At 47.4% G+C, this 27602-nt stretch overlaps 1 protein-coding gene across 1 annotated transcript in view; it reads left to right on the top strand.

Annotated features, from left to right (window-relative positions):
- LOC124605720 (G1/S-specific cyclin-D2-like) overlaps positions 1-27602 on the top strand; it is a 58454-nt gene that overhangs the window by 11808 nt on the left and 19044 nt on the right. Inside the window, exon 2 of the mRNA XM_047137595.1 lies at positions 2503-2724. Within this exon, the coding sequence (XP_046993551.1) occupies positions 2503-2724 (222 nt within the window). The remainder of the gene's footprint in view (positions 1-2502; positions 2725-27602) is intronic.

A 27602-nucleotide genomic window follows, 5' to 3' on the forward strand; every position in this document is an offset into this window, starting at 1 on the left:
ATTACACTTACAAGCCGCGTGGATGCAATATTATACGTAGTGACGTGCTCTTCTAACGTCTATCTCAAGCCAAAGGTCAACAAACGGCGGTGCGTAGGAAACACTCTAAAATTTCGAATTTCTCTCACTTGTCCATCATGATGCTACCCGACATGGATGTGGGAGAATTTATTTGTCATGACTCGTTAGGAAATATTAACTGTTTGAATTTAAGTGTAGGTATCGTTCGTGGTTTATGTTGTCGTTGATCGAACGGGATACTGGTAAATATTTGGCGGTCTTGACCCGTTCCATTGATGACGTAATGACACATTTTCGCCCATTCGTGAACATAATGTTCCATTTAGCTACGTTAAAGGATAACTGCGAGGTGTTTCACCAAGAGCAGTCTGTCTTTCGGTCACGCCACATGTTGCTAGTTTTGTTCTTGATGCAACTACCGTTTTCACCTTAGAGCCTCAGAAAGCTACCGACCAATTTTTACGTCATTTTTATACTGTACATAGAGATATTTCGTTCAGTAATGACGGGTGCCAGTTTCACTACGTACAATTCGCCACTGAAAACAGTATACCGACTACCGTTTGTTGAGAAGTCTTCAAACCAGTATCGTATCGTTACTGCTGAGCAGCCGGTGCTCAGCTCTTTGTTCACTTGAAAACAAGAGCTAGTGTAGATGGTATGATTCGTTGACGACATTGATATGTAAGTGTACAGATATTATTCTTGTATTCGCTGTCGCCATTGGCCCATCCATGTCGTTTGCCAGCAACCTTCTTCATTTCGGCATAACTGCGTTTCCTACATCAACGATCTGCCTGACGTATCTAGGCGTGTCTTGTGATTCTTTCTTTGCGCCATGTCTTCAACTACAGTTTTCAGCAACATCTCACATATATACTCATCCATTATGTCTCTTGAATTCATTATGATTTATTTATTTATTTATTCGCACGTCTCCGTCCCTTACTCCATCAAATTGAATGATCTTTAACTTTCTTCCGGAGTACGATATTTCAAATGTACTAATAGTGGACGCCCCCAGGTACACCTAGTGCCGCGGCGAAGAAAAGCTGCATCTACCTGCCAAGCCTGTGACGTAGGCCCTGACCAGGCTATTGGCCCGACTGCGGGTAGACAGTTACTGCTCTTCACGTCTTTCATGCGACGCCCTGTGACAACAAAAAGCGCAGGTTTGTTTCCCATCACGAACAAAATTATTTTATAATCGGAATTTTACGTGTGCATTCGATAGAACCCTTCCAGATTAATCTATTCCGATATTCGTTTTACTCATATGTATTAACAGAGACAGTAAAACAGGCGGAATTAACCGCAATCGAAAAGCGACAGAAGCGCTGGATGGTTGGCGGCAGCCGTCACCACGGGGCAATTCTGTTGCTGTTGGGGGTGGGTTATTCTTCGTGTTTGACCGTCCCTAGTAATACATATCGATAAAACGAATGTCGGACTAGATCAGGTTGAGACCGCCCTATCGAATGGGCACACAGAATACCACTTTAAAAATGATTTTGTTTGTAACGGGAAACAAACCGACGCTGTCAGTCGACAGTAGCGTCGCATGAAAGACGACACAATGCAAAAACGTAATTGCAAATACATGATGAAACACCAGAGAACATACGACTCTTAGAAGAGACACTCTATATATATAAACCTCACTTTATACAGTCCTTGCTATTACGTTTTTCTTACATTCTTGTCTGTTCTACATTGCTAAATTATTCTTCAAGAGTTAAGCATCTAATTGTGTATATAGGACCTACCCTGTAGTACAAATTGGAAATTTGTGGTAAGGTCTTATGGGACCAAACAGCTGAGGTCATCGGTCCCTAAGCTTACACATTACTTAATGTAACTTACACTAAGGACAACACACACGCTCATGCCTGAGGGAGGACTCGAACCTCCGACGGGGGGAGTGGTGCGAACCGTGGCAAGGCGCCCCTGACCGCTCGGCTACCCCGCGCGGCCCGTAGTACATACTCGTAGGGATACTACATATTAAAGTTACCGAAGGTCTCGCATTCAGGAGGGCAACGGTTCAAATTTTCGTCCGGGCACCCAGTTTCGAAACTTCTGTGGCTTCCCTAAATCGGTTAAGTCAAAATTCCGGGATGATGCCTTTGCAAAGGTCATGGTCACGTTTCTAGCTCCTCTTCCTTTCTATATTTGCTTGCCCTCCCTTTTTAAACGTCTCTTAGTGTCGATGGAGACGTCAGGCTTACTTACCGGCATCTATACGCGTCTTCCCCCCCTCTCCTATCCCGCACATCTCGTGTGATAAGTTCGCAAAGCTGCCTCCGGTAACTATTTATCAGACGCGTTATACCTTATGCGGCTCGATTTTAACATGTAGCACCTGAAGAGTCTGGCCCTAAGTACAGTATGTGCCAAGAAGGCAATGTTTCGTATTGAGAGATCGTTCTGTGTCGTATAGAGAGTTATGTGCGCTACAGAGACGTGTCCGCCGCGTTGCAGGTGTGCGTGGAGCAGACGCAACAGGAGGAGGTGTTCCTGCTGGCGACCAACTACCTGGACCGCTTCCTCAGCGTGTGCAGCGTGCCCAAGACGTGCCTGCAGCTGCTCGGCACCGCCTGCCTTCTGCTCGCCTCCAAGCTGCGCCAGTCGCAGAACACGCTGCTCAGCGCAGACATGCTCGTCCAGTACACCGACAACAGCATCACGCACGACCAGCTGCTGGTGAGTACTGCCTCCCTGCCTGCTGCGCGCGCCACTCTCTCGGGTCTATTGTTGTCCGCGGGGACACTTCTGAATAGGGCTCTCTCCAGCACTTGTGCGACCGAGACCACTTTGTAACAGAAAAGCCGATGAATTGGCCTCTCGACGCACGCCCGCCGTTTCTGAATTGGGGGGAGAAGTAAGGCGTGGGCTCCAGCGGAATCCAGCGATCGGTCATGTGCCAGCCAGTCCCCGGTCCCGCTTTATAAACACTATCCAGCTGAACCCTAGACTGATTCCAGAACTCTAACTTACTTACGTAGTTATCGCCTGTAGACAGATATCGCACCAGTGCCGAATGTCGGCACCTCGCCATAGAGCAGTACCGTCATCTGATATGAAATCTTCTTAGTTATTAGGCTGCGTCCTATTCCTCTTCAAACTTCTATAACACTCGACATTTCGACCCCTCTGTTGGAATCTTCTTCAGTATTTTCTGCTGTCCCTAACTGGCTGTTCAGCGTGGAGCTGTTGCGAGATCAAGAAAATGAAAAAAGTATTATTCTCAGTCTTCCTCGAATGGCATTTGCTACAAATGTTCTTCTCTTTGACTTTAAGAATAATTTTGTTTCAGCGTAAAAGGGAAAGCTATCTGAATATTCCACCATCTCTGCAAAACCTCTGTAGTTAGGGTGTGCAGGTTACATACGGCGCATTATACGTCGTGGAGATATCCTTCAAAAAGTAATACGTGACAAAGCGGCCGTTTCCGTGACGTTCTCTCGCGTGTCAAACAAATCTGGAGACATTCGTGCCGCTCTTATTTCTATACGTTCAGTATCCCCTTCTAGATCTACTTGATACGAACTCCACACACTTGGGCAGTATTTTAAGATGGGAAGCACAAGTGGTTTGTGGCCTCTTTTGTAGACTAACTGCTGTCTTCCAGTATCCTATCAATCAGCCTAAGTTTGCTATCTGCCTTATCCGTGACTAGGCCTATGAAGTCATTGCATATTACATCCGCACAGATTGTTAGACCCAGCTAATTGTATGAGTTCATTGATCACAGTTCTGACTCATTAGCAGTGTAGTGACGGAATACTATGTTTTTCTGTCTTTGTCTTGAACATTTAAAGCAAATGACCTTACTTTGCACCACTCTGAAACCTCTTAAAGAACCGACTGAATGTTTGAGCAGTTACTTTCACACTGGTCTTCATTACGTAGGGGGGCACAGAAAAAGTTTCCGTTCGGTCATACAGTGTAGAATCGCTATCCGAGTGGGGCATAATCGCCGTGAGCATTGAAGCAATCATTCCACTGACACACCAGGTCGAGGGTAACCGTTTGGTAAAGCACCGTGCCCTTATGCGTGAAGAATTCCATAGCTGCCTGCTGCATGTCCTAGTTTGTCAGGAGTCGTCGACACTCCAAGGACCTTTTTTAAGGTCGACACTCCAAGGACCTTTTTTAAGGGACCGAAGGCGTGATAATAGCATGGGTCATCGGTCCCATCGCATTATGGAAGGAAGTCGGCCGCGCCCTTGCAGAGGAACCATCCTGGCACTTGCCTGAAGCGACTTAGGGAAATCACGTAAAACCTAAATCAGGGTGGCGAGAAGCGGGTTGGGACCGTCGTCCTTCCGCAATACGAGTCCAGTATGCTAACCACTGCGTCACCTCGCTCGGTCGTAATTTTGTAGATAAACTTTGGTGTGGTGGTGTCAAATGGTTTCCAGGAGTCAAGAAATATTGAACCCACCTGGCTGCCTCGGTCCCAAGTTTCGGGATGTCATACGGAAAAGAAACAAGTTGAGTTTAGCACCATCGATGTTTTCGGAATCGATATGAAAGGACGTCGTCTCTGTTGGAGACGCCTTCTTCGGAGCTGAGTTACTTGTGGGGAGCCTTCCTCGACGGGCGGTGACGCCTATCTACGACCGGCGACCCAGCCGACCGGGCTGCGATTGCAGCGAATGAATGGCTGCGATAGAGCCCCGTGGCGCCGGGACAGATAGCCGCTTCCTTCCTCCAGCCGTTCTCGGGCACCGTCGCCGCCGCCGTGCGTGCCCCCCACCTTGAATCGCACCGCATTCCACGAGCTAAGAAACCGGCGGCAACTTTTCCATTGAGAAGTTTCCTCCCGAGACGGTGCAGGAGGCTATTTAGAAGGCCAGCGGAAGACGTAAGTGAGGGTCAGCGGCCAGTGGAAGACTGCTGCCTTCCGGAAGTCGGCCGAGTGTAGCGGCCAGGCCGGAAGCAGCGCCGCTGCTGCTACACGGGGACAATGGCGGCGAACAAAGGAGCAGCTGACACCCGGCTGCGTTCTGCGCATAATGCGTGCTTCCGCTGCCCGCCGCGAGCCTGCGCGTCGCCCGCCGCGCTTTCACACGCCGGCTGCGTAGCTACGCACTGCGCACCGCCGCCCTTCTGTTTACCTGCGCACTCTCCCTGTCTACCTTCGCTCTCTCGCCGTCCAGTTTCATTACACTCCTCCTTGCTGTAAATGTAGTCCACGCGAATTGCGGTGACTGTCGACCAGGAAATAACTGGTTCGATTTTGGAATCGATAAAGTGACAAGGATCGAGGGGGTGGGGGTGTCCGTCTTGCTTGGATAGGTCGCTGGGTTCAGCAATTGCCCGCGAAAGGGAAAGGTCCCTGGTTTGATTCAGTTTTGATCAGCCAGGAAGTTTCAGGAACACTACCTATTCCCAGAATTTTAGAACTTTCTGTATTTGAAGATGAGTGTCCCGTGGCGTTGCTCTTTACGTCATATCGAGCATCCATTAATTTGAGTCTCTCTGCCCCCCCCCCCCCCCCCCCCCCAATGCGACACAATGTACTTAACCACTGATGTAAACAAACTATTACATTACATGGAAACATTTTTATTTTTTCATTTTCTTCTGGGTGGGCACACAGCCTCGATAAGTTTAAAAAAAGGTATTATCCCACCGGGCTGTACTTGGCCCGGCTGAAAAGTAACGCCTCCGAAATTTTTCTGTGCAAACTCGTAAAGCTTTTTAAATAAAGCAAAAAGTTCTTAACATTCTACATCTTTATTCTTCGCGTCCGCATATTTGTACACACCTGCCGTTCGAGGGTTCCGAATTGCAGCGTGGAACTTAAGTTTCTGGGTGCGGTGGGGAAACAGCGTGCTGTAATCGAGTTTCGAATTCGAAGAGCTCGTCCTCTCATGGAGCACACTTTTCAACAGTATGACAGTGCCAGACCACACACGAGCGCTGCAATAACGAGGCGAGTACAATATACCCACATTTGTTGCAAGAGATGCACTTGAGAGAATGGGCTATGCCCGGAACTAGTAGTGTGAAATAAAGTATTTTAAATTACAGTTCGGTAGAATAGTGTCTTGCTTCAAATTCTGTTTTGTTGCTGGTATTATAAAAATTCTAGGCGTCTGTGACACGTTAAATGTGGGGGTAATTATATTTCAGGGAGGGGGTTGCTTGGAAACTGTGATTCCTCATCCAGAACTGAACCCCGAATCGGCGACTGGCAAGAAATGCGTGTTGTGAGTGCTGTCTGTACAGTCTGGCACCTGGACGGCGAAAGTGACGTTACGAGGGTCTTCCCTTCATACACAAACTCGAAATGTGGCAACAGAATTAAGGAACTAGCAGTGATAATAAATTTTATAAATGACGGATGAAAAATTCGTTGTCAATGTTATTGGCAAAGAAATTGAGTTGCCTGAGTATTAGAGAGAGAGAGAGAGAGAGCGAGAGAGAGAGAGAGACGGCAACTCATAGCGCTTTTTCAGTCTCGTTGTCTTTCTAAGTGTAAGCGCTAAGTAGCACCCAAAACTATTTTTCTTGTTTCAAGCCGGGTAGCGCAGTTGTTAGCGGACTGTACTCGCATTCGGGAGGACAACGTTCAAACCTGCGTCCGGCCGTCCTGATTTAGGCTTTCCGTGATTTCTTTTAAATCGCTTCAGGCAAGTGCCCGAGTGGTTCCTTTGAAAGGACACGGCCGCTTTCCTTCCCTAATCCGAGCTTGCGCTCCGTCTCTTATGACCAGGACTTTAAACACTGATCTCCTCCTCCTTTCTCGTATCATAGGTCTCCTTTTTGAAAACAATTTTAATTAAAAAACGATTAAATCAGTACCGATCTGATTGGAATGTGATGTGTATGGTCCAACGTTGTGACAGGTACTGTTGGTGGGCTGTCGTCACTTTGCTCTGTCCTCTGCAGCGAAAAAGTCTCTCTCTCTTACAAAAAATCACTTAAAAAATCTGAAATTCACTTCTCTATATTACCCCTAAGCATGCGAAAAATCTCTTCTTAAAAACTTTCCCGCGCGGTACACTGCTTCAAACTTATCACGTCATATCTGGAAACAACTCAATGAAACTTTTTTTGTTGTTGATCGCCTAGGCACTGATCTCCAATTCATTATAACTAGAAAAAAATAGTTTTGTGACTGCAATAACGGGGGGAGACGATGTCGACGCACACTTGACAAGGTTCAGCTTGTACTTAACCAGAAAGCCAACAGAGCGATGAGCTGGTGATCGAGAAAGAACTGAAATTGCCTGGTTGCTGGGCGTTGTCACTCGCCACGCTGAAACGTCAAACACGTGATCGAAGAATAACCGGCTGCGCGATTTTTTATTTTGGTTCCTCTAGCGACGTGCGACGGTAAAGTAGCCCACGTATTGGAAATGCAGACACGTGCCTGCGACCAGACAATAAAACTAATTGCGTCATTTTTTTGAGGCAGTAATAATAGCTTTATTGGTGCCGCTCCGAATAGGTAGAAAACACAACCGGATTTTCAGCATAGGGCGAAATTGCTTCCCAGCGGACACACTGTTTATCGATACAAAGTTATTCCATGACTCCCATATGCGGCGTCATTACACGGCCGTATATCTTGGAGCGCGGGGTGCTCCTTCCGACGTTCCATATGCATACAATGAGGGCGATGCATAATCTCGGAGGTCAGCCGGTGTCCACCGGCGCAGCCTCGCCTCCGTCCGCGGTGACGGCCTAGCATTGTGGCGCTGCTGCCCTGCTCGCTTTTTTTACCTATTTATTTATTTATTTATTTACTTACTTACTTACATGGCCGCCCTCGTCGCGAGGGTCACTCGATAACACCGGCGGATTGTCTTTCACGCAGTGGCCGGCCGGCGGCCTCGCCAGTGGCTGTCTTCTTTGTGTCTAAGCGTCGGGGGCGCGGCGTTAATTCTTACTTCCTCCATAAAAGCAGTTGACCTCCCGCCTCCGAACTTGAGTGGTCCGCGGGAAGCGCAGACGCGGCCGCGCCGAGCTCGGCCGGAATTTCGTCACCGTCATCGTAGACGGTTGCGGCGGTCGCGTTGTGAGCGAACTGGCGTCCCTGTCTATTAATAGGCGGCGGTGAGTCAGTGGCGTGGTGAGCCGAGTCCAGTGCGTCTCGCCGCGTCGCGTCCCCACGACTGCACGCGTGGAGCCGCTGTTCGGTCAACAGCGCATTTCGCGCTGACGGCCAATCTGGAGGGATGAAAGTAGTGGGTGCTTTGTTCGACGAGGCCACACACATCCATACTGACAAGTAAGCGTGTTAACATTTTGCACACGCGTGCACTAGTCGCCTTCGCCCCCGCACAGTTCAAGCATATCGATTTTTGAATGCATTTCCACGTGGTGGGTGTTTGGATAGGGTCCACAAGTGTATAACCCATTTTGTGGGACAACCAGGGCGAACTGGTACATTTTTTCCCTTGAACTTTATCCGTAGGCCGGTTTTGGAAACATCATATTACCATTATCAATGCTGTTTGATGCGGCAGAAGACTCCATACCACTTATAAAAGCCAGTACGTCACAGTCGTATCACTATTGGATCATGACGATGAAATTTAGAAATTTGTGGTAAGTTCCTATGGGACCAAACTGCTGAGGTCATCGGTCCCTATGTTTTCACACTACTTAATCTTAAACTAACTTACGCTAAGGACAACACACACACCCATGCCCGAGGGAGGACTCGAACCTCCGACAGGAGGAGCCGCGCGAACCGTGGCTAGGCGCCCTCGATTGCGCTGCTACCCCGCATTGCGTAATATAGAACGGAACCAGTCTACCGAAGAATATTTGTACCTGTTCTGTGGATCTTCGTATAGAGCCAAATATCGCAAGGGCTACTGACGCTGAAAGAGATCTAATTTGGGCCCCCTACAACCCACGCCCTGCTGATAACACCCAATTTTTGTTTAATTATCGTCGCTGTTTAGCCTGTTTCGTTTATTAAGATTAGCATGACTATATATATATATACGCAACAACGCCCAGTTCACGTTCGATTTCTTGCAACACTAACGCTATCCATTTTTTATTGGTCCATGACCCAACGATGAAAAGCGTAACAAACTAAGCAACAGAAACAAAATACGGCACCGATATGCTCGAATAAAATTCTGGAGGAAATAGTGACTTACATGTAACTACGAAAACAAACGTAGGCTCGTTCTCGCATGCGCAGATTTATAGTAACGCTTAAGGGTACACGATCGAAAGCCTCAAGCCGCTCCGTTGAGCAAGTGGCTCAGTACTAATTTTACAAATTTACAAATCCAGTGGTTCGTACTTCGCTCGGCACTCAGTCCAAGAATTTTTTTCCGTCGCTTATCACTTACTTCACTTCTTGCAAGGATTAGTTAATGTGGGAAACGTCAGGCTGCACCGAGATTCGCAGTCAGTGTTATACTCTAGGTCTCCCTCTAACTGGCTGGGTAAGCCAGTTCGGGGGAGAGCAGGAGGACGTCACTGTCGGGTTGATGACATCTCTCTGTACCTTTTGACTTAATACATCTACCTCCACGTACACACTCCGCAAGCCACCGTATTGTATATGGCGGAGGATACGTGTACCATTATTAGCCATTTCTTTTCCTATTCCACTCGCAGACGATGCGAGGGGAAAACGACCATCTATGTGCTTCCTTACGAACGCCAGTTTCTCTTATCTTGTCTTCGCGGTCCTTACACGAAATATACGTTCGTGATCATAGAACTGTCCTGCAGTCAGCTGCATATTTTCTCAATAGTATTTAGTGAAAAGAGTGTTCTCTTGCCCGCATATGCTCGATGTCTAGCAACTAACACATCATAATCCCAGTTTGTAAAGCACACGGCGAGTTGGTCGGCAGAGAAACATGCGTTTCCCTCACTTCCATCAGGTCGACTTTGCTTACACAGAATAACGGAATAAATTTATGCGCTGTACTGCCTACTTTCTACTGCTTCGAACGGTGGGGGCCTCGTCGGAGAGCCCAGTAGGGAGTGCCAAAAGTCGCCTGATGGAACAGCGACGGGACTTGCGTAGCAGGCGAGAGAAGGCGCGAAGAAGCAGCCCCTCTGTGTCGTAAACGCCTCGTGTTTTCAAGATCGCTGGAGTGGATCCAGTTGGCCGGGAAGATAAGAGGAGCAGATGGGAGAGCTAGGCATTTCCGCTTTGAGGCAGAGCGAGATAGCGCATTATCGGGAAGACGCTGCGCTGGCGAACACCCCTGCTCGTTGAGTCTCATTACGGCATGCGCCAGTTAATGGAGTGGAGCCCCGGGCAGCCGCGGCCGGCCTGTCCCACTGTGGCCGGCTGTCCCTCCGGCCAGCGACAGCGACGGCATCCCCGCGTGCAGATCCCCAGCGCCCTGTGGTTCACACAGTGCCAGCTGCCCGGCTGCCCCTCGAGCCACAATGGGCTCCCTTTCCCACCGACTCGTTAATGACGCTCGTATCAGCCGACTCTGAATAGCGGCAACTGGAGGGATTGCGTCGCTCCCGCGTTACCTACGAGGGCGACGTGAAAATTGCTCGTCCTGCGGCGGAGACGACTCTGACATTCATATTTTGTTATTTTTGTGTTGGGACATGTTGCGCAATCTCGTTAATCGAATGCTAAACTGCTCTGCTGAATGGCTTCGTTAGTAGGGCTTTTTGAAGTTCACATCGATAAGCTGTTATATCGTGTAGTCATAACTTCTTTAAGAAAATTTATGGTTCAGCCACATTAAAATTATTATTGATGAAAATGCGCACAGTGTGCAAATACGGGTACCAATACGAATAGCCCGCATCTCGTGGTCGTGCGGTAGCGTTCTCGCTTCCCACGCCCGGGTTCCCGGGTTCGATTCCCGGCGGGGTCAGGGATTTTCTCTGCCTCGTGATGGCTGGGTGTTGTGTGCTGTCCTTAGGTTAGTTAGGTTTAAGTAGTTCTAAGTTCTAGGGGACTGATGACCATAGCTGTTAAGTCCCATAGTGCTCAGAGCCATTTAACACACATTTAACCAATACGAATATAAAGCCGAGTTACATTACTTCAACATTTTCGTGGGCCTTTGGCCCACTTCAACGCGGGGTCGGCCTTGTTACTACGGGTTTGGCGATGTTAGTGTCAGAGGTTGGCCGGATGCCCTTCCTGCCGCCACCCCGTACCCCCCGGGGACGAAATTGGTTTACCCCAGCTGTCTGCGTCTAGTGTAAGCCATGAAAGAGTGCGAACGTTTTCAAATGTCTGCGAGTCGTGTAACTGAGGAGGGACGTAGGTACCTGCTCGGTATTCACCTAGTGGGATGTGGAAAACCGCCTAAAAACCACTTCCGGGCTGGTCGGCACACCGGCCCTCGTCGGTGCGCCGGGCGGATTCGATTCGAGGCCAGCGCGCCTGCCCGAGTCCAAGAAGCAGCGCATTAGCGCTCTCTACTAACCTGGCGGGTCTAGTCCAAGTTTTATTACTGACACTATTCATTGTCTGCAGTTTTTTTATAATCTTTTCCCGTGTTCATTGCACAGTGCACAAAAAAAATGGTTCAAATGGCTCTGAGCACTATGGGACAACTTCTGAGGTCATCAGTCCCCTAGAACTTAGAATTACTTAAACCTAACTAACCTAAGGACATCACACACGTCCATGCCCGAGGCAGGATTCGAACCTGCGACCGTAGCGGTCACGCGGTTCCAAACTGAAGCGCGTAGCACCGCACGGCCAAACCGGCCGGCCACAGTGCACACACCAGTCTTCATTCGACTAGTGGAGTCCCTTGTTTCGGCAGAACTTATGGTGGAATCCATATCGCATATCGTATTACCACGTGTCGGAGTTTACAGTTTGCCTGTTTCCACTCTTCTGTCATTATGGCGTCGGTTGAGCGGAAGTCGTTCCAAATAGAGCTGTGTTTTCTCAGACTATTTGGTCTGTGTTTTCGTAGACCTTGGTGTTGGGTGGAAGCATCTCTTCTACGGAGAAGGTTTCTTTCATTCCTAATTTGCAAATATGTTCACATTAAAAATGACACTTTTCGGAATAGCAGGATTTCATCTTCAGACACACGTAATCACAAGAATCACAATAAGTCGGCACATTCGTATTCTTGTAACGATATATGTCCGAAGTCATAAACTTGCTCTTTCGATACGCATCAGTTTTAATGTGAGCAGGTTAAAGTGGTTAAGAATTTAAATGTAGCTGAGCCAAAATATCCTCTTAACATTCTAGAAATTACAACCGCGACTTCGCTTCCATCCAGGTATGGATAAAATAAGTTCCTTTGCTCTGCACCACTTATCACCAACGGAAATTCATCCAAATTAGATATATGGTTGCAACCAGACTTACTTTTTCAACTGTTCACGAAACGGGGAGACTCTTGTGAAACTTGTTCGTGCTTCTCTTGGTACTGACACACGTGAAAGACATCTCAAAACATCAACCTCGGACGAAACGTCGAGGAAGTACGCAGTATAATATCTGGCGTTTAGTGATTAAAATCATATGAAACGCCCGATTTCCTAGCCATATCGTAAGAGGGAGTGCAATACATATTGTGAAGAACTAACACGAGAAATGGAACGCTGACCTAATGCAAACACCGTACACTTAAAGCTGGTGGCCCTGCACCGAAAAATTATGAAGCCGCATTCATCAGCCGGAAGGGTTATGCGCCGCGTTTTCTTGGATGTATCACATTTATCCTTTTGATTAGCTCGCAGAAGATAAATCAATAGGCAGTAAATGCATTGCAAGTCATTCTCATGAACTAAACGAAAAAAAAAAAAAAAAATATTGAAGAGGTGTACGCAGCGAAAGAAAAAAAAAAATCAACTTTCATCACCGCAATGTCTCCGACCGCAAAGAAAGTTTGGTAGGGGTGAACTAGGAATTTGCAGTACGAGTTGATAGAAAACGCATCCTATTCGGTAGAAAAATGTCCGGCGATTGTTTTGAGTCTAATGAAGAGATTGCGACCGCAGGAGATGGTAATACTGCAGGCCTTCCAAAACCGTCAAGAACAGAATCTACTTACTGGATAGAAATTGAAAAAAAAAATTCATTTACCTAAAGGGGATTAATTTCAATATTGTCTCGTCCGACTTCTTAGCGTATCGAGCGTCATATGAAGAGCGGACAGTGCACGTGGACCCGTGCCCGCTCTTTACGGGACGCACGCTGTGATCCGTTGTGCCCATTTACGCTATGACCAGGTTTCACGTCAGGCTAAGGTCCTGCCGGCGAAAGTATGTGGTCAGTTGCAAAGAGTTCTGAAATAACATTCCGTACGTCATCCCGCTAGCATAGTGCGTCATCGGATGCCGCAACTGTCCTGCCCGATGGATCGGTGAATGTTCATCGAGTTACTGCCCGAGTTACTCATTGTCGACGGCGCCACGTTATTCCAGGTAAGCCACTAGTTCACCGTTTCCGATACTTCTGGCATGCGGGAAAACTCACGTGCCATGTCCATACAATGCTCCCTGTTCGCTGCTTGAAGAGTTGGCAGTACCGTGAAAAATGTTAATCGCCAAAGATTGTTTTAGAAAGGCAATCTGCATATTTTCGCTTTCAGGAAGTTCTTTCCGATTCCTGGCATTTTCTGTGACACGTGCCGTTTTTGTGAACACCTGTGTCCCTCTGCGTGTTGTTACGTTTGACGTTTCGACAGATAAATGGTATGAATTATGGAACATACATTAAACAGTAGTTTCATCATCTGACACTCTGACCTGATCGCATAATAAAAGCACAAAGGCCTGCCGTGTGTGATGATCACAAAAGTCATCCAAAATTTCTACTTCGCAGCGTCGTGCGCCACCAAAAATATTCAGTACCGCCTATATAGATGAACTATTACAACAGTACTCTGAGGCGATGAAGGCAGTGTCGGCTGTCATTAAGCAAGAGTATGCAAATTCCTTGGCAGCATATGTTAGACTCGACCAAAACACAGTGGTGAAGTTAGATTTCGAGAATTAGCCTTTAACATACGAGAATATGCTAGTCTTTAGCGTATTAGAATATTAAGCACCCCGTCCGTTTTGAGGCAAATGTGCAGTGCACGCTAGTCTACATGACAAGACATTTTTTGAAATTTATTCCGATTCCAGTTACGATGTGTTGGTTACCCAATGAAATCTCACTCATTAGATTATTATTACCGATATTGGAAGTTAATAGAGTTAATAGCTTACTGCTTAACTAACCGTAGTAGAAAATGAAGACGAGGAACATGGCAGCGATTCATCGACCTTACAGTGTTAGACAGGTAACCAAACCTACATACGCAGATCATATCTTCATATTTTTGTTTTTGCGACGTATTTATCTTGAAAGAAAATGAAAAAAAGGACGAATACCCTTGTTTCCGATCACGATTTTCGGGAGGCTTCCGTTTGTTGCAAGACAAATACAGAAAGCAGTTATTCCTTCCCAAATATTCCCAATTGGGAACTTCTTTTTCTCACTTCTGGTTCGCCTGAGTTTAGCTGACAACAACCGAGGGTCTGCTGTCAGATAGCCCGGCTTGCACTTTGCCGCAAAGTAGAGTTTGTCATCATACGCTAGCACAAAATATGTTCCTTAATGCTCTACACACAGCGACATAAGAAAGACACATCTGGAGTTCTGTAGAAATTTGATAAGAGGGATTTTTAACAACAACAAAAAGCTAACCTTTCGAATGAGTGCCTCTAAGCAAAGAAGATATTTTGGAAGAGGATCATCAGATGACTGGCAGCAAACATTGCATACACACACCTTGGGCTCAACTCACACGAGCGGGTTAACTTCCGCGCGTCCTCGCAGCGAGATCATGACGTCAGAAATCGTTTCAGTGCACACATGGCGGTATCGCAGTGATAATCGCGTAGCATTAGCCGATTCGAATCAAATCGGTATACATGTACGCAGAAGGAAGCAGGTAGTACTTGCTTATTTCGTTAATGGCTACATTAAGAAACGGAGGTTTTGGGCTCAACCAATGGTTAGTTCACAGCTCTGAAAGTGGGGTTTGTGACACTGTTCATGGGTTTAAGAGAAGGTCAAAGTAATTTCTGTGTTTTCAAGTGAACGTACAGTCGTTTTCAAATTTTAAATAGTCACATTCGAGCAAAAACGCCACCTGTAGAACCTAAACACAAAACAGTTTAAGAGTAATGTTTACCTGTATCATTACTCTCCTGATTCGGTTTCGCAGCAAAACTCTCACAAAACTTTAGACACACTTGAAACCACGCGGCTCTTAATCCTATAACGATTGTCTTTGCGATATGTGTCCCAAATTTCAGGGTATTATTTTCACCCCTTCAATTAACAAATATACGTTCAAAATGACTGCATCAATGGCAGGCTGACGTTAGCTGTTGCTGTGGTTGCGGACCCGTGTGCACTGCCTCATTCACCGACAACGACCGCTGCTTCGCGGCGATATGCGAGATCGCTGCAATGCAGCAAGAGGTTTGTTCGAGATAAAGTTGCAACCGTTGCAACCACGGCTTGGGCGTTCTCCCAGTTCCCGTGGTTTGTGACTGGGTGAAAGCTGTTCGACTTGCGGCCAATGAACAGTTGCAAGCCGTCTCGGCTGATCGAAGGAAATTCTCCCGACTGGCTCCAAAGCCTTTAACAAGCCTGCTCCAAAGAAATCAGCGAGCGCATGTGTAGAGCTTTTTGTGTTCAGTCTCGTAGCATTCTCGTTGAAGATAATAAGTTCTAGGTTCCTGCTACTTTTGAAGGAAACTGTATATTTCAAACTTTTGAAAATTGAATACATCCTAGTGTAATTTCATTCTCTTGAGGCATTTTTCCGTAGAAATGTGCTGCATATATAAAGCCGGGAGTATCAAAAGCAAAAGGATCTTGCTGTCGTTTAACGTCACTTTCAAAATGAATAATTTTTTTCTCTTCCATACAAGGATCCGATTACAAGAGCCGATAATAGGGATTTTGGGGGGGGGGGGGGCGAAGGGAGAAAGGCACTTACTATACTTATTGCCATGAATAACACACGCACATTAAGTTGGCTCACTTCAGAGGGGACGTGGCACAGAAATAAGCACGCTATGCTGTTACACATGTATTCGCGAAATTAAGCTGCATATCAGATTCTTAATCAGGAGACTCATTGAGGCCACTCCCTACCAACTAACCCAACGATAATTTTCCTTCAAATTTCCGGCATTTGCAATATTTGGCCATTTATTATCTTGTTTATCAGCATTGGTACTAATTATCTGCAATTTATGTTACCAAAATCAGTGAGGCAAATTGATCAATTTTTCATCATATTTGTATAATTCAAGATATGTAAAAGAAAACAGGATGGAACGTGGTGTCAGGAATAATTAAGAACGTCTTCAGTTAACATTTTGTATCACTAGTTCCCCTAGAAGTGGCGACCACAAGTGGGAAGCAGGAACGTTTGAATGAATTTTATTCATCAGAATCGATGTTTTTGGAAAGCCTGCAACTGTTTTTCATTCTTATAAACGGTAATGAAACATTGCACCACTTACATATTTTTTCATGCTTCGGCAGACGCACATTGAGAATTTCTCATACGCATGATCAGCATGATCAAATATTTACGTTAGTATTTTTGTGTTGTGCAGCCTGTCCTGCACTGTAGCCGTCTTCTCCGTTGTGCAGAAAACGAGACACATGCGCCGGCCGGAGCGGCCGAGCGGCTCTAGGCGCTACAGTCTGGAACCGCGCGACCGCTACGGTCACAGGTTCGAATCCTGCCTCGGGCATGGATGTGTGTGATGTCCTTAGGTTAGTTAGGTGTAAGTAGTTCCAAGTTCTAGGGGACTGATGACATCAGCAGTTAAGTCTCATAGTGCTCAGAGCCAATTTTAAGACAGATGCAAACATCATTCCAACTGTTTGTGTTCGATTTTTTTTCTGCATAATGTAGTAGGCACTGTACAGTACCTTAACCTCAGAAAGACGACACGATACAGTGAAAGAGTGGCACAAAACACATATAAACTGCGCATAAAATACTTTCATAAATATTTTCACTTGACAGTCAGAATAAATTCTTGAAACGCTTAGTGCTACGCATGAAAAAAATACATACCAGGAGCATTGTTTCATTATTTATGTCCGAAACATTTGAGCAACGCAAAGAGAGCAGATGTATCAACTAGCGCTACGGGCGGTCAGCAAACGAAACACGCGAAATAAGCGTTTTAGTAAACCCAAAGGGTTCTGACGGTCGAAACTATCACAAAGCTGCGCTTGCGCAGTAGATACAGTTTGAAAACGGTTGCACTCGTTTGTAATAGCTTTACTCGAACGAACCTAACGGCTGGGGAGCACAATTCTCTCGGGGCGAGTTCGCAGGGTCACATCTGTAGTGTGCACGGCTCCATTGTTCGACAAGCACTGCTTGAAACTCGCGAGAAAATGACGCTGCGAGCTTGCGATAATAAATCGCTGGTGTGCACCGATCCTTAGACGCCTACACCGTGCCCGCCTCTGAGGGGCATAACCAGTACAAATTCCTTCTAACGAAAGTTGTTTCGCATAAGGTGATCTATCAACCGTAATTCCCCATACGTTTGATGCAAAGACGTTTTGTAATACTCTGTATATTGGATTTTAACCAGTGATTGATTTGACCTAGGACCAAAACAGTTTGATGTTTGCTTGTAAGGATTCGACTGGGAGCGAGACTGAGTGGCAGCTACGCGTGAAGCGTGCAGTGCGTTTGCTGGCGGACTAGGGGTGCCGTTATAATAAAGGGGAAGACGATCCCCGGCCAAGGGCCGCATATGTCGGGAGCGGCAGTGCGGTGTGTGGGTTCCGCTACTGCTGTTGACGACAGCTGGCGGCCATCGGGCGCTGCAACCCCTCGGGCCCTCGCTTCGTCGCCTTTCCGGTCAGTTGGGCCGGCCGCGCAGGCAGCTGTGGGGACGGCCAACCCGCATGGCCCGCATGGTGCCGCGGGTCGCTGCTCGGCCACCAGACGCGCACCGCCGCTTTCCGCAGCCGCCCGCACACCGGAAGCACGCGCTGCCCCTCATGCTGGTGCTTCCTCGCTCCGGCTTCCGGTCGCCCCAAGGAGCTCTGCGCTCGCGGCTAATCCGCGTCGCCCAGTCAACGTCAACTCGTCGGCTTCCAGTACAGCCCCTTTTATAAGAGCAACTTTCGCCTCGCAGAATGATTTAGCGTTGCTGCCTCCGGATCACGGGTCCAGAGTTCGATTCCCAGCCGGGTTGGGGATTTTGTCTGCCCGGGGACTGGGTGTATGTGTTGTCTTCATCATTCGTGTCAGTGGCTAGATTGTACTGTGTAAAAATGGAGACTTTGCACGGGCGCTGATGACCGCGCAGTTGAGCGCTCCACAAACCAAACATCATCATCAAGATATCTACATGATGTGAAAAGTGGCAACTGACCCTAAAGAATGAAAAGTGTGAGGTCACCCGCATGAAATGAAATGAGCGTTTGGCGTAATTGGCCGGGGCAGGTCCGGCCGCCTTGGTGCAGGTCTTTAATAAGACGCCACATTGGGCGACCTGCGCACCGGATGGGGATGAAATGATGATGAAGACAACACAACACCCAGTCCCTGAGCGGAGAAAATCCCCGACCCAGCCGGGAATCGAACCCGGGCCCGTAGGACGGCAATCCGTCGCGCTTACCACTCAGCTATGAATACCAGAAAGGATTCGTTAAATTCCGGTTACACGACAAATCACGCAATTCTAAGGGCTGTCATTTCAACTAAATACCTAGGAATTGCACTTACGAACAAGTTAAATTGGAATGATAGCCTTTCATTGCCAGAACACTTAAAAGATGCAGCAGGTCTAGTATAGAGACCATTTAGTATCATTTGATTAAACACCTATGGCTGAGTTGCAGGCAGGATCCCCTGTTTAGTTCGATGTTGACGTGCTATTCCAATATAGTTGGAGAGCCTCTGCAAGGCCGTTTAGGTGGAATAGCAAGAGGGTTGAGGCACGAATGGGAACCTGGATTGAGGAGGGAAGCGCTATGAGGCAGGATTGATGGAGAAAGTTCCAAGGAGAGCAGCTCGTTTGGTATTACCTCGAATTTCGAGAGAAGTGTCACGGACATGATACGCGAGCTGATGTCACAATCTTTAAAACAAAGGCGTTCTTCGTTGAGGCGAGATCATAATCATGCACACGTGATGACTGGGTGTTGTATGATGTCCTTAGGTTAGTTAGGTTTAAGTTGTTCTAAGTTCTAGGAGACTAATGACCATAGATGTTAAGTCCCATAGTGCTCAGAGCCATTTGAACCATAATCATGTACATGTAAACATCGACTACTAGCGGCGAGTAAGTCTACTCCATACGAGCATACGGTGTATCAAACCAACTGAGTGACTCGGCGGAAGAGTTTCTAATAAACAGAACGCAGCACGAAATTCTCAGTGGAGAGAAGTCTTTCGACGTAAAAGTGACTTTGGGCGTATCCCAAGGGATACAGGTCTGTTACATTGCACAATATATGTAAATGACATAGTAGACAATATCGGAAGTTCCATGAGGCTTTCAGTGGATGATGTATATCCAGAAATCGCAGCGCAAGAAAATTGTAGCGAAATGGATCAAGATCTCTAGGGAGCAGCAATTGACCCTCAACATAAATATAACGTATTGGGTATACATCGACAGAAAAATCCATTATTGTATTGTTACACGATTGTAGGACTATCACCGGAAACAGTTACTTCTATAAAATTTGATAGATTTGCACCTGGTGGCCAAAATTTAAACTATTTTTTCCAGTGTAAATCGGTTCCGCTTTAACGCAGTATCACCGCATACGATAATTACAGCCTACATTGGACCTTCGTGGGTAGCTGCACTTTAATTATAACTATCTGGTACTTCCTTCGGGTGGGATGAATTCGGCTGTCATCTGGTTTTTGTCTGTTGCATAAATTTTATGGCAAGATAGTTCAGTTTGACCGGACAGCACAGTTTACCACGCAAAATTTAGCTAACCCAGATAACGTTTTCTCAGTCCACGATAGGAGCAATGCTATGACGCTTACACAGTTAAGGCCTACTCTAATTCGTGCGGCTCGGCCCCCGGCGGTGCAGTGTTTGCATCGCAGACGGGACCGAATCACTGGCGGTGCCGCCCGCACAGAATGGCCAATTAACATACTAATCCAACACATTCCATTGTGGCCGTGATTTATCGCGCTGCCCCCTCCCTCGGGCCCCACCGCCTCCGCCGCAGCCGTCCCATTCCCGGCGGTGTTACTTATATACCTGTCCGCCGCGCACACCGTGCCTGACAAGTTGTGCTCCAGCCGATTACGTTACGCCCACCGGCCCACTCGAGCTGCAATTGCCGACTAAGCCAGAAGCCTCCAACGTCTCCGCGAGTGACTTCGTGTCGCCCTATGATAGGCGGCAATTTGCCTGATTTCGCGAGTTAATGAAATCGTAAAACTTATATATATATCAACAGGAACAATAATAGATAATCAGTTAACTACACGGTGACTGGAAGACCAAGAACGAAGAGCTAGGATTAAAAAGGGTGTAAGACAGGAAAGTAGTCTTTCGCCCCTACTGTTCAGTCTGTACATCGAAGAAGCAATGACGGGAATAAAAATGTAAAAGTGAACCGATTCAGAAAACTGTTAAAATGAGGAGAAAACTGCGGCACGCGTTTGTCGTTTTCCAAACGCGAAGATGACTCTTTGCACAAATATAGTACGCACCCTAGCCTCAACGGTAAGTTGCGGAGTTCGGGTAGGAGGACTAGTGGAACCTTCCTCCACCTTCCGCCCGTCCAAACCGGTGATCTTACCGCACGCAGTACCTGGTAAATCCCTGGCCCCCTGTTGCCCTTTCCCCGACGCGAAAATGTGAAGGCGCTGGGCTACTGCATGTGAAGAGGTGACGCCTGTTGCTTAAGAATCGGCACATCGCTATCAAGCAACAGTCCGGCATCGCCTTCTCGAGTGCTGCCCGCGGATGACTGGACGCTCCAGGGTTGACGAATTCTGATCTTCTGTCGTGTACGTGTGTAACATTCGGTTGTTTGATCACGTCATTCCTTGCTATACTCAGGCTAGACGCGACCAGACAGGTGCCAGATTTTCATACGCTCTGTTTTCTTCATCGATTTCTTCGTCGCCAGTATCTTTAGTGCCTTTCTACGCTTGTCGTCATCCCATAACTGCAGTACCAAACCGGATACGTCTAGCGTCTTAACAGTACCATAGCGTAACACCAAATCCTTCTCCATCTTCTTCTCCGTTTGGGCCATACGATTGTGGAACAAACTTGGATCTCATCCAAAACCACTGTGCGTTCAAGAGGAGATTAAAGGTCTATTTATTGCCATCGGCGTAGCTCCCCTGTCGGCACATGCCATCTGGGAACCAGTATCTCTGATACATTGTCAAGTGTCCGTGCTCTTCTACTCGTTTCCATTTGTTTCCTTCCATCTCATCTGCTATCCTTCCCATATTATTTCTCGCTCTTCCTCCGAGCAGTCATCCTTTTCTCCACAGCGATTTCATGTGTACTGCTGCCATACATTTCTTTTAGATGTCATTACTCACATTCGACGAGAGCCTAATGGAGAAATTCCTTCAACACAATGTTAATAAGGCCATGTTTCTTAAATTATGTATATATTCATACAGACCAGTTAGGATCACATAAAACTCCAACTTGTCTTCTTTCTTAGTTGTTTCACATTTTTCTAGTACTCCATCTTCTCCATGTTGTCTTTTCCTTTCTTCTGTCGACGTCGTTACTGATTTCTTATTTCTTCTGCCTTCAAAGCCTTCTAAATTCAGTATTTTTCTTTCTAGTTATTTCCTAATTCTGTACTCCATACTATCGTTGACTTGTTTCGCTACCTGTTCTCATTCATTTCCTAGCGGTGTCGAACGAAGAGTAACAGTCGCTTTGCCATCACTGCTGACATTTTATTTATATTTTGGTAGATCTCATTTTCCAATCATCTGTAGTTTGTATTGCATTTATTATTTCTCCAGCAACCCGTCTGTTACGTGTGTATATTATGTTCATATGTTATTATTATTATACAGGTGTAGTCCACTAGAGGACACACGAACGTCTACTTGAAGTGAGATTTTCTCAGGCGCTGCAGTTCATTCAGCTCCTAACGATCCGTTTTCTTCCTTTCATCCGACCAAGTTGATCCTGTCTCGTATTTCTTGACCTCTTGGCTCACTTTGCACTTGTACTTCGTGCTTGAATGTTTGTCTTGGTGTATCTTACTGTGACATCAGTGTCCTCCAGGTCGTTCCTGACTTCGATGATCCATTTCATGTTTTTAATGCTTTCTATGTACCCCACGATCTGTTTAGTTTGTCGGTTGTCAGGCATTCTCTTGATATGCGCGTGACATTTCAATCGGCATTTCTTCATGTCATGCACTCCACCGCGTGTTCCAAAGAGAATGCTGGGGTTCTGGACAAGCCGTACTGAAAACGGGCCACGCGTTGACCTTGACATGAGCAAAAGAACTGCTCACTGGCGTGCCGCCATTTTGACTCGCGTACCAGTACGATGCTGACGGTGCAACAGAAGGCACAGTGCCGGCCGATGTGGCCGGGCGGCTCTAGGCGCCACAGTATGGAACCGCGCGACCGCTACGGTCGCAGGTTCGAATCCTGCCTCGGGTTGGATGTGTGTCATGTCCTTAGGTTAGTTAGGTTTAAGTAGTTCTAAGTTCTAGGGCACTGATGACCTCAGAAATTAAGTCCCATAGTGCTCAGAGCCATTTGAACCATTTTTGAGAAGGCACAGTGCGTCGTTTGGTATCCTGTGTTTTAATCAATAGTGTACAGCGGTGCTTTCGGGGGACGTATCTAGGAGAAAATACACCACGAAAATATTCCGCAGGTCATAACGCCTTCTTCTCCGGCCTGGACCCTTTGAATGATTGTTGCAGGGTGTTCGCTCTTCGTCCGACCGAACATAAAACTCGATTCATATGAAAAGGCCACCTGTCGCCATTCAATGGACGTCCAGTTCGCGTACAAATTCCAGCTTTTGTTGCCGACGAGCAGCAGTCAACATGGGTGCACGAACAAGGGTCTGCTGCGGTGACCCATACGCAGCAATGTTCGCCGAGCGGTCGTCGAGGAGACAATGATAGTAGACCCTTGGTTCATCTGGGTAGTCAGTTGCACGTCTATTCGTCCTTACACATCTCCGCAGCCGTCGTTCACCTCCATCTATGGACCGTGGTACACTACAGTTGCCTCGGATTCGGTTTTGGATAGCGCCATTTTGTCGTACACGGTATACATTAACCACAGCAGCACACGAACAGTTTCCAGTCTGAGCCGTTCCGGAAATACTTCAATCTTTGGTCAAGGATCTTCGAACTTCAGGGAACTCGCTCCGTTTCCGCATCATGACGACTACCCCCCCTCCCCCCCCCCTCCCCGACACGCTTTATATACCCTCCATTGCTAGTGCTGTCACCGGCCATCTTTGATGGTTATTGGACGTTGTCGTCGATTATAGGCGGTGGTCGCATTAATGTGACTGTACCGTATATATTGCTGATAACTGTACAGATTGTAATGTTGATTGACTAAAGATGTTTCATAAGGTATAAGATAGGTCCCGAAAGCCGTAATCTTGTCAAATGTACAGATTAATAACTCAGATGTGTGAGTGGGGGGGGGGGGGGGGGGATAAGCATACAGCGCCTAGGAACTAGGAACTGTGGAATCCAGTCGGCCGCACTGTTGGGGTGCCCGCCGGGCAAGCCGAGGTAGGGTGGAGCTGAGGTGTTGCAGGTGGGTCGCGCCGCTTGCCACCCACCCTGTGGCCGCTATCAGCTGCGGCTGGCGGCGGGGAGAGCCCGGTCAGGAATGGACCGACAAAGTTAAGCGCCCCTCCCCGCCCCCAGCAGGCGGCGGCCGCCTGAGAAACTGTAGATTACAGAGCGCCGAGCGTCCGACACGCCGGTCGCATTCCGAAACGTGCCCCCCCCCCCTCTCCACCCCCCACTCACCTTGCCGCTCCCTCCTACCACGAACCTGTCCCGACGGCATTCCCCGGGCGCCCCGGGCCCGGGTTCGGCGCCCGCGACCTCCGCGGCTGCCACCTGGGAAAGTATTCGGCTGCCACCGCCGCCCCGTGTGTACCTGCAACGTCGACGGAGCCCGCTCGGCCAAATTTCTGCGGACCCTCCGAAGCGGATTGATTCGGCTGTTCCGTCACACGGGTAGCCGCAACAGGAGCAATCCGCATGTTAGCACAGAATTGTTCTGGTGCTCAGACTGCGTCACGCTCGAGTAGAAAGTCCTAATTGCGAAGGTGCCCTTGTCCGCCTGCGTGGCTAAGTGACAGCGGCACCGTGGCTCAGCGAGTTTGGTCAGGGGACTGGTCACTCTTTGTAAGTTTTCATCGATGGAATCTGAGAGATGTCACGCGACATCTGCACAGAGATGCTGACGAAAAACGACGAATTCCAATGTCTGCAAGGCCGGCAATGCACAGGAGAGCGGTGTCCTGTCCCCCCGAACAGCACCCAAGTGACGCCATTGACTGAGGATGACACGATGGTCGGTCGGTCCCGATTGGCCCGTCTGTTGCCAGAACGGCGGAGATAGCTTTTTTGCGTTTGGAAGGTGTCGCTAGGATCAGAGTTATACGAGCGCAAGGCGACGACCGTAAGGTGGAAGACTCGAATGTTCTTCCCGAACCGACCACTTGAAGGAGTGTCGTGTCAATTCTGTGTATAAAATACTATGGAATATACTTCACTTCGGGAAATTCATCTGTTCTGATGGCTTGGCGGGTCAATGGTAAAATGCCGAACGACGCATCAAAAGGTCTCAAGTTCTATCGTGGGTCAGTCATAACATGCAGTCAGTTGTGTGAGAGAAAAGTCTTGCAGGAGTTTTTATACTGAATCGAAGCTTAACGTATTTTTAAAAAGAATTTGTTTTGTGACCTGTTTGAGGCAGTTCAAGGGAAGAAAGGATATAAGGAAGATTAGGGATGAAAAATCCTATGTATAAAAAGGTCGGTAGATATGCACTCAAATCTCGAATGGGACAAGGATGAAGAAAGAAACAAATCGTCTCCTTATCAAGGGACTCACCCCTGCGTACGCTATAGATTTAGAATAACCACCGTCCGCAGCTCGCGGTCGTGCGGTAGCGTTCTCGCTTCCCACGCCCGGGTTCCCGGGTTCGATTCCCGGCGGGGTCAGGGATTTTCTCTGCCTCGTGATGACTGGGTGTTGTGTGATGTCCTTAGGTTAGTTAGGTTTAAGTAGTTCTAAGTTCTAGGGGATTGATGACCATAGATGTTAAGTCCCATAGTGCTCAGAGCCTAGAATAACCACGGAAAACCAAATTGCGCTTGACCGGACCGAGGTTTGAAAGCGAGTCGACTGTTTCAGTGAAGCGTGGCGTCTGTAGAAAATTAAAAGAAAGGTTGTCAATTTCTGTTGCACATCTTATAAATAAAATTTACAAGGCATCTTAAGGATGTGGCTCTGAGCACTATGGGACTTAACTTCTGAGGTCATCAGTCCCCTAGAACTTAGAACTACTTAAACCTAACTAACCTAAGGACATCACACACATCCAAGCCCGAGGCAGGATTCGAACCTGCGACCGTAGCGGTTGCGCGATTCCAGACTGTAGCGCCTAGAACCGTTTAAGGATGTCAGATAAGAGTAAGGTTTTAGTAGTTCTGGCCCTGTTTTGTCTGATTCTCTTCCTTGGATTATCGTCTTGACTTAATCTATGTAATTGAGCTTAAATGTTTCTCAAAGGAAAAATTACATTAGACGCACGCCACTGAGCGCACGTGTAAAATGTCAAAATGTTAACTATGAACTACTGAAAATAAACCTGTATCCAGAAATGCGATTCTGAGTCTTAAGCAGCTACTGTGGCTGTGGAGATAATTCAATCCTGGAAGACGAACACTAGCAGTAAAATAATTTTGGGACGTTGCAGAAGGCATCATCTCATTAGGTCAGTATAATCTGCGCCAAAGACAGGCCACGTTCCAGGCGATAAAACATACTAGATCCCGAAAGCCAGATAGGACGTGAACAGATTGTGCTATTTGCCTTGTACTTTTTCGCGCGAGGGCCGTAAGTGAGAGATAAGATATGTTTCTTTTTTTTTAGCTCGACATTAGGTTGGACTAAAGATTGACAGCTCAACAAAAGCTAGATACTGCTTTTTCGGCTGTTCTAAAATATTTGTTAGTCGGATACTCTTTCACTGCGCAAAGGTTATAAAACATCAAAGCTCAGCGCCTGACCAGGCTGCTTGCCTGCATAATACATTCGAGAAGACTCGTCCACAGCATTTTACTTTCACTGGTGGTGGGGTGAGGACTGATTAACAGCGACGACAGAGGCAATGTGGAGGCGCCCACTTGCCGGATATTAGTCGAGCGGGCGCAGCGTATTTACAAGGGCACTTTGCTGTGATTACCGGAGGACCCGTAAAAAAAAAAAAAAAAAAAAAAAAGTCCCGGGCGTCAGCGGTGGCTATGCGGAGCAGGCATTCCGCGGCAGTTATTGACCTCGTGTCCTTGGGTGTATTCAATCAGCTGAGCGGCAGGTAGGCAGGCGAGCGGCCGTCCGCGTGGGTGGCCGCGCGAGACATCTAGCGGCCGGCGGCCGCTCTCACGCCTAGCAGTTCCGCGCATGCGCTGTCGTCACTCGCGCACACATGGGTTTTCCTATTGCATCGACGCTCTGCCAGACTACCTTTTTCCTTTCTATTGCCACTTTCACCTTAAAAGACTATACCCAAATGACTTTAAAAAATCACTTGCTTGTCCAGTCACTGCGTAGGCTACACGATGATGACACGATCTATCTTTATTTTTTTCGTATTAGCTAAAGCTATGTTATTTTTCTGTGCTTTGCCTTACAAAACGTATTTGTCATTTGGTACATTACCAGTTGAGGGAATCCGAAGGCAAAAAACTGACGGAAAAATTTCAGAGTTATTTATGCACCAACAGAACTTTACTCAGTTAAAGCTGTGTGCGTGTGCACTGCTTATCGTCGTCGTCATCATCATCGTCGTCATCACCATCAACTTCTTCTTCTTCTGCACTTCAGGCGTTAGGCATTCTGCCTGTTGTCATACTCATCTTTCATTCGATCTTCCTTGACATCTCCCTTTAAGTTGGTGTCTTACGATTTCGGGAGGTAATTTTTGGCTATTCATCCTGTTCATGTATTCATTTCATTTCCTAATGCTCGTGCACATACGAGCTCCTTATGCTCCATCAAAGAATAACACAGTCCGTAGCCAAAACATACCCCTACCATCTAGTCCAAGAATCAAACATCTTAGGTACGTATAGGATCACACGACAACCGCCCCGATTAACGACGATATACTATATATACGTGGTCTGTAAGAAGACTTTCGGCGGTGTGCCGGATCGCAATAGCTGAATGCTATGCAGATGCAGGATCTGGATCCCGCAAGGCTGTCCCGACGGTGTGGCTGACGAAACGCGAGCGCGTCACACTGGCCGTGTTCGCGCGCGGCAGATGCCGCCCGTCAGCTGTTGCTCGGCGCCGGCGCCGGCCGTGACGTCAGGGAACAATTGCACGTAGGGTGAACGTC

Source organism: Schistocerca americana, chromosome 3, assembly GCF_021461395.2.
Source record: "Schistocerca americana isolate TAMUIC-IGC-003095 chromosome 3, iqSchAmer2.1, whole genome shotgun sequence".
In the NCBI taxonomy this organism is placed as follows: Eukaryota; Metazoa; Arthropoda; class Insecta; order Orthoptera; family Acrididae; genus Schistocerca; species Schistocerca americana.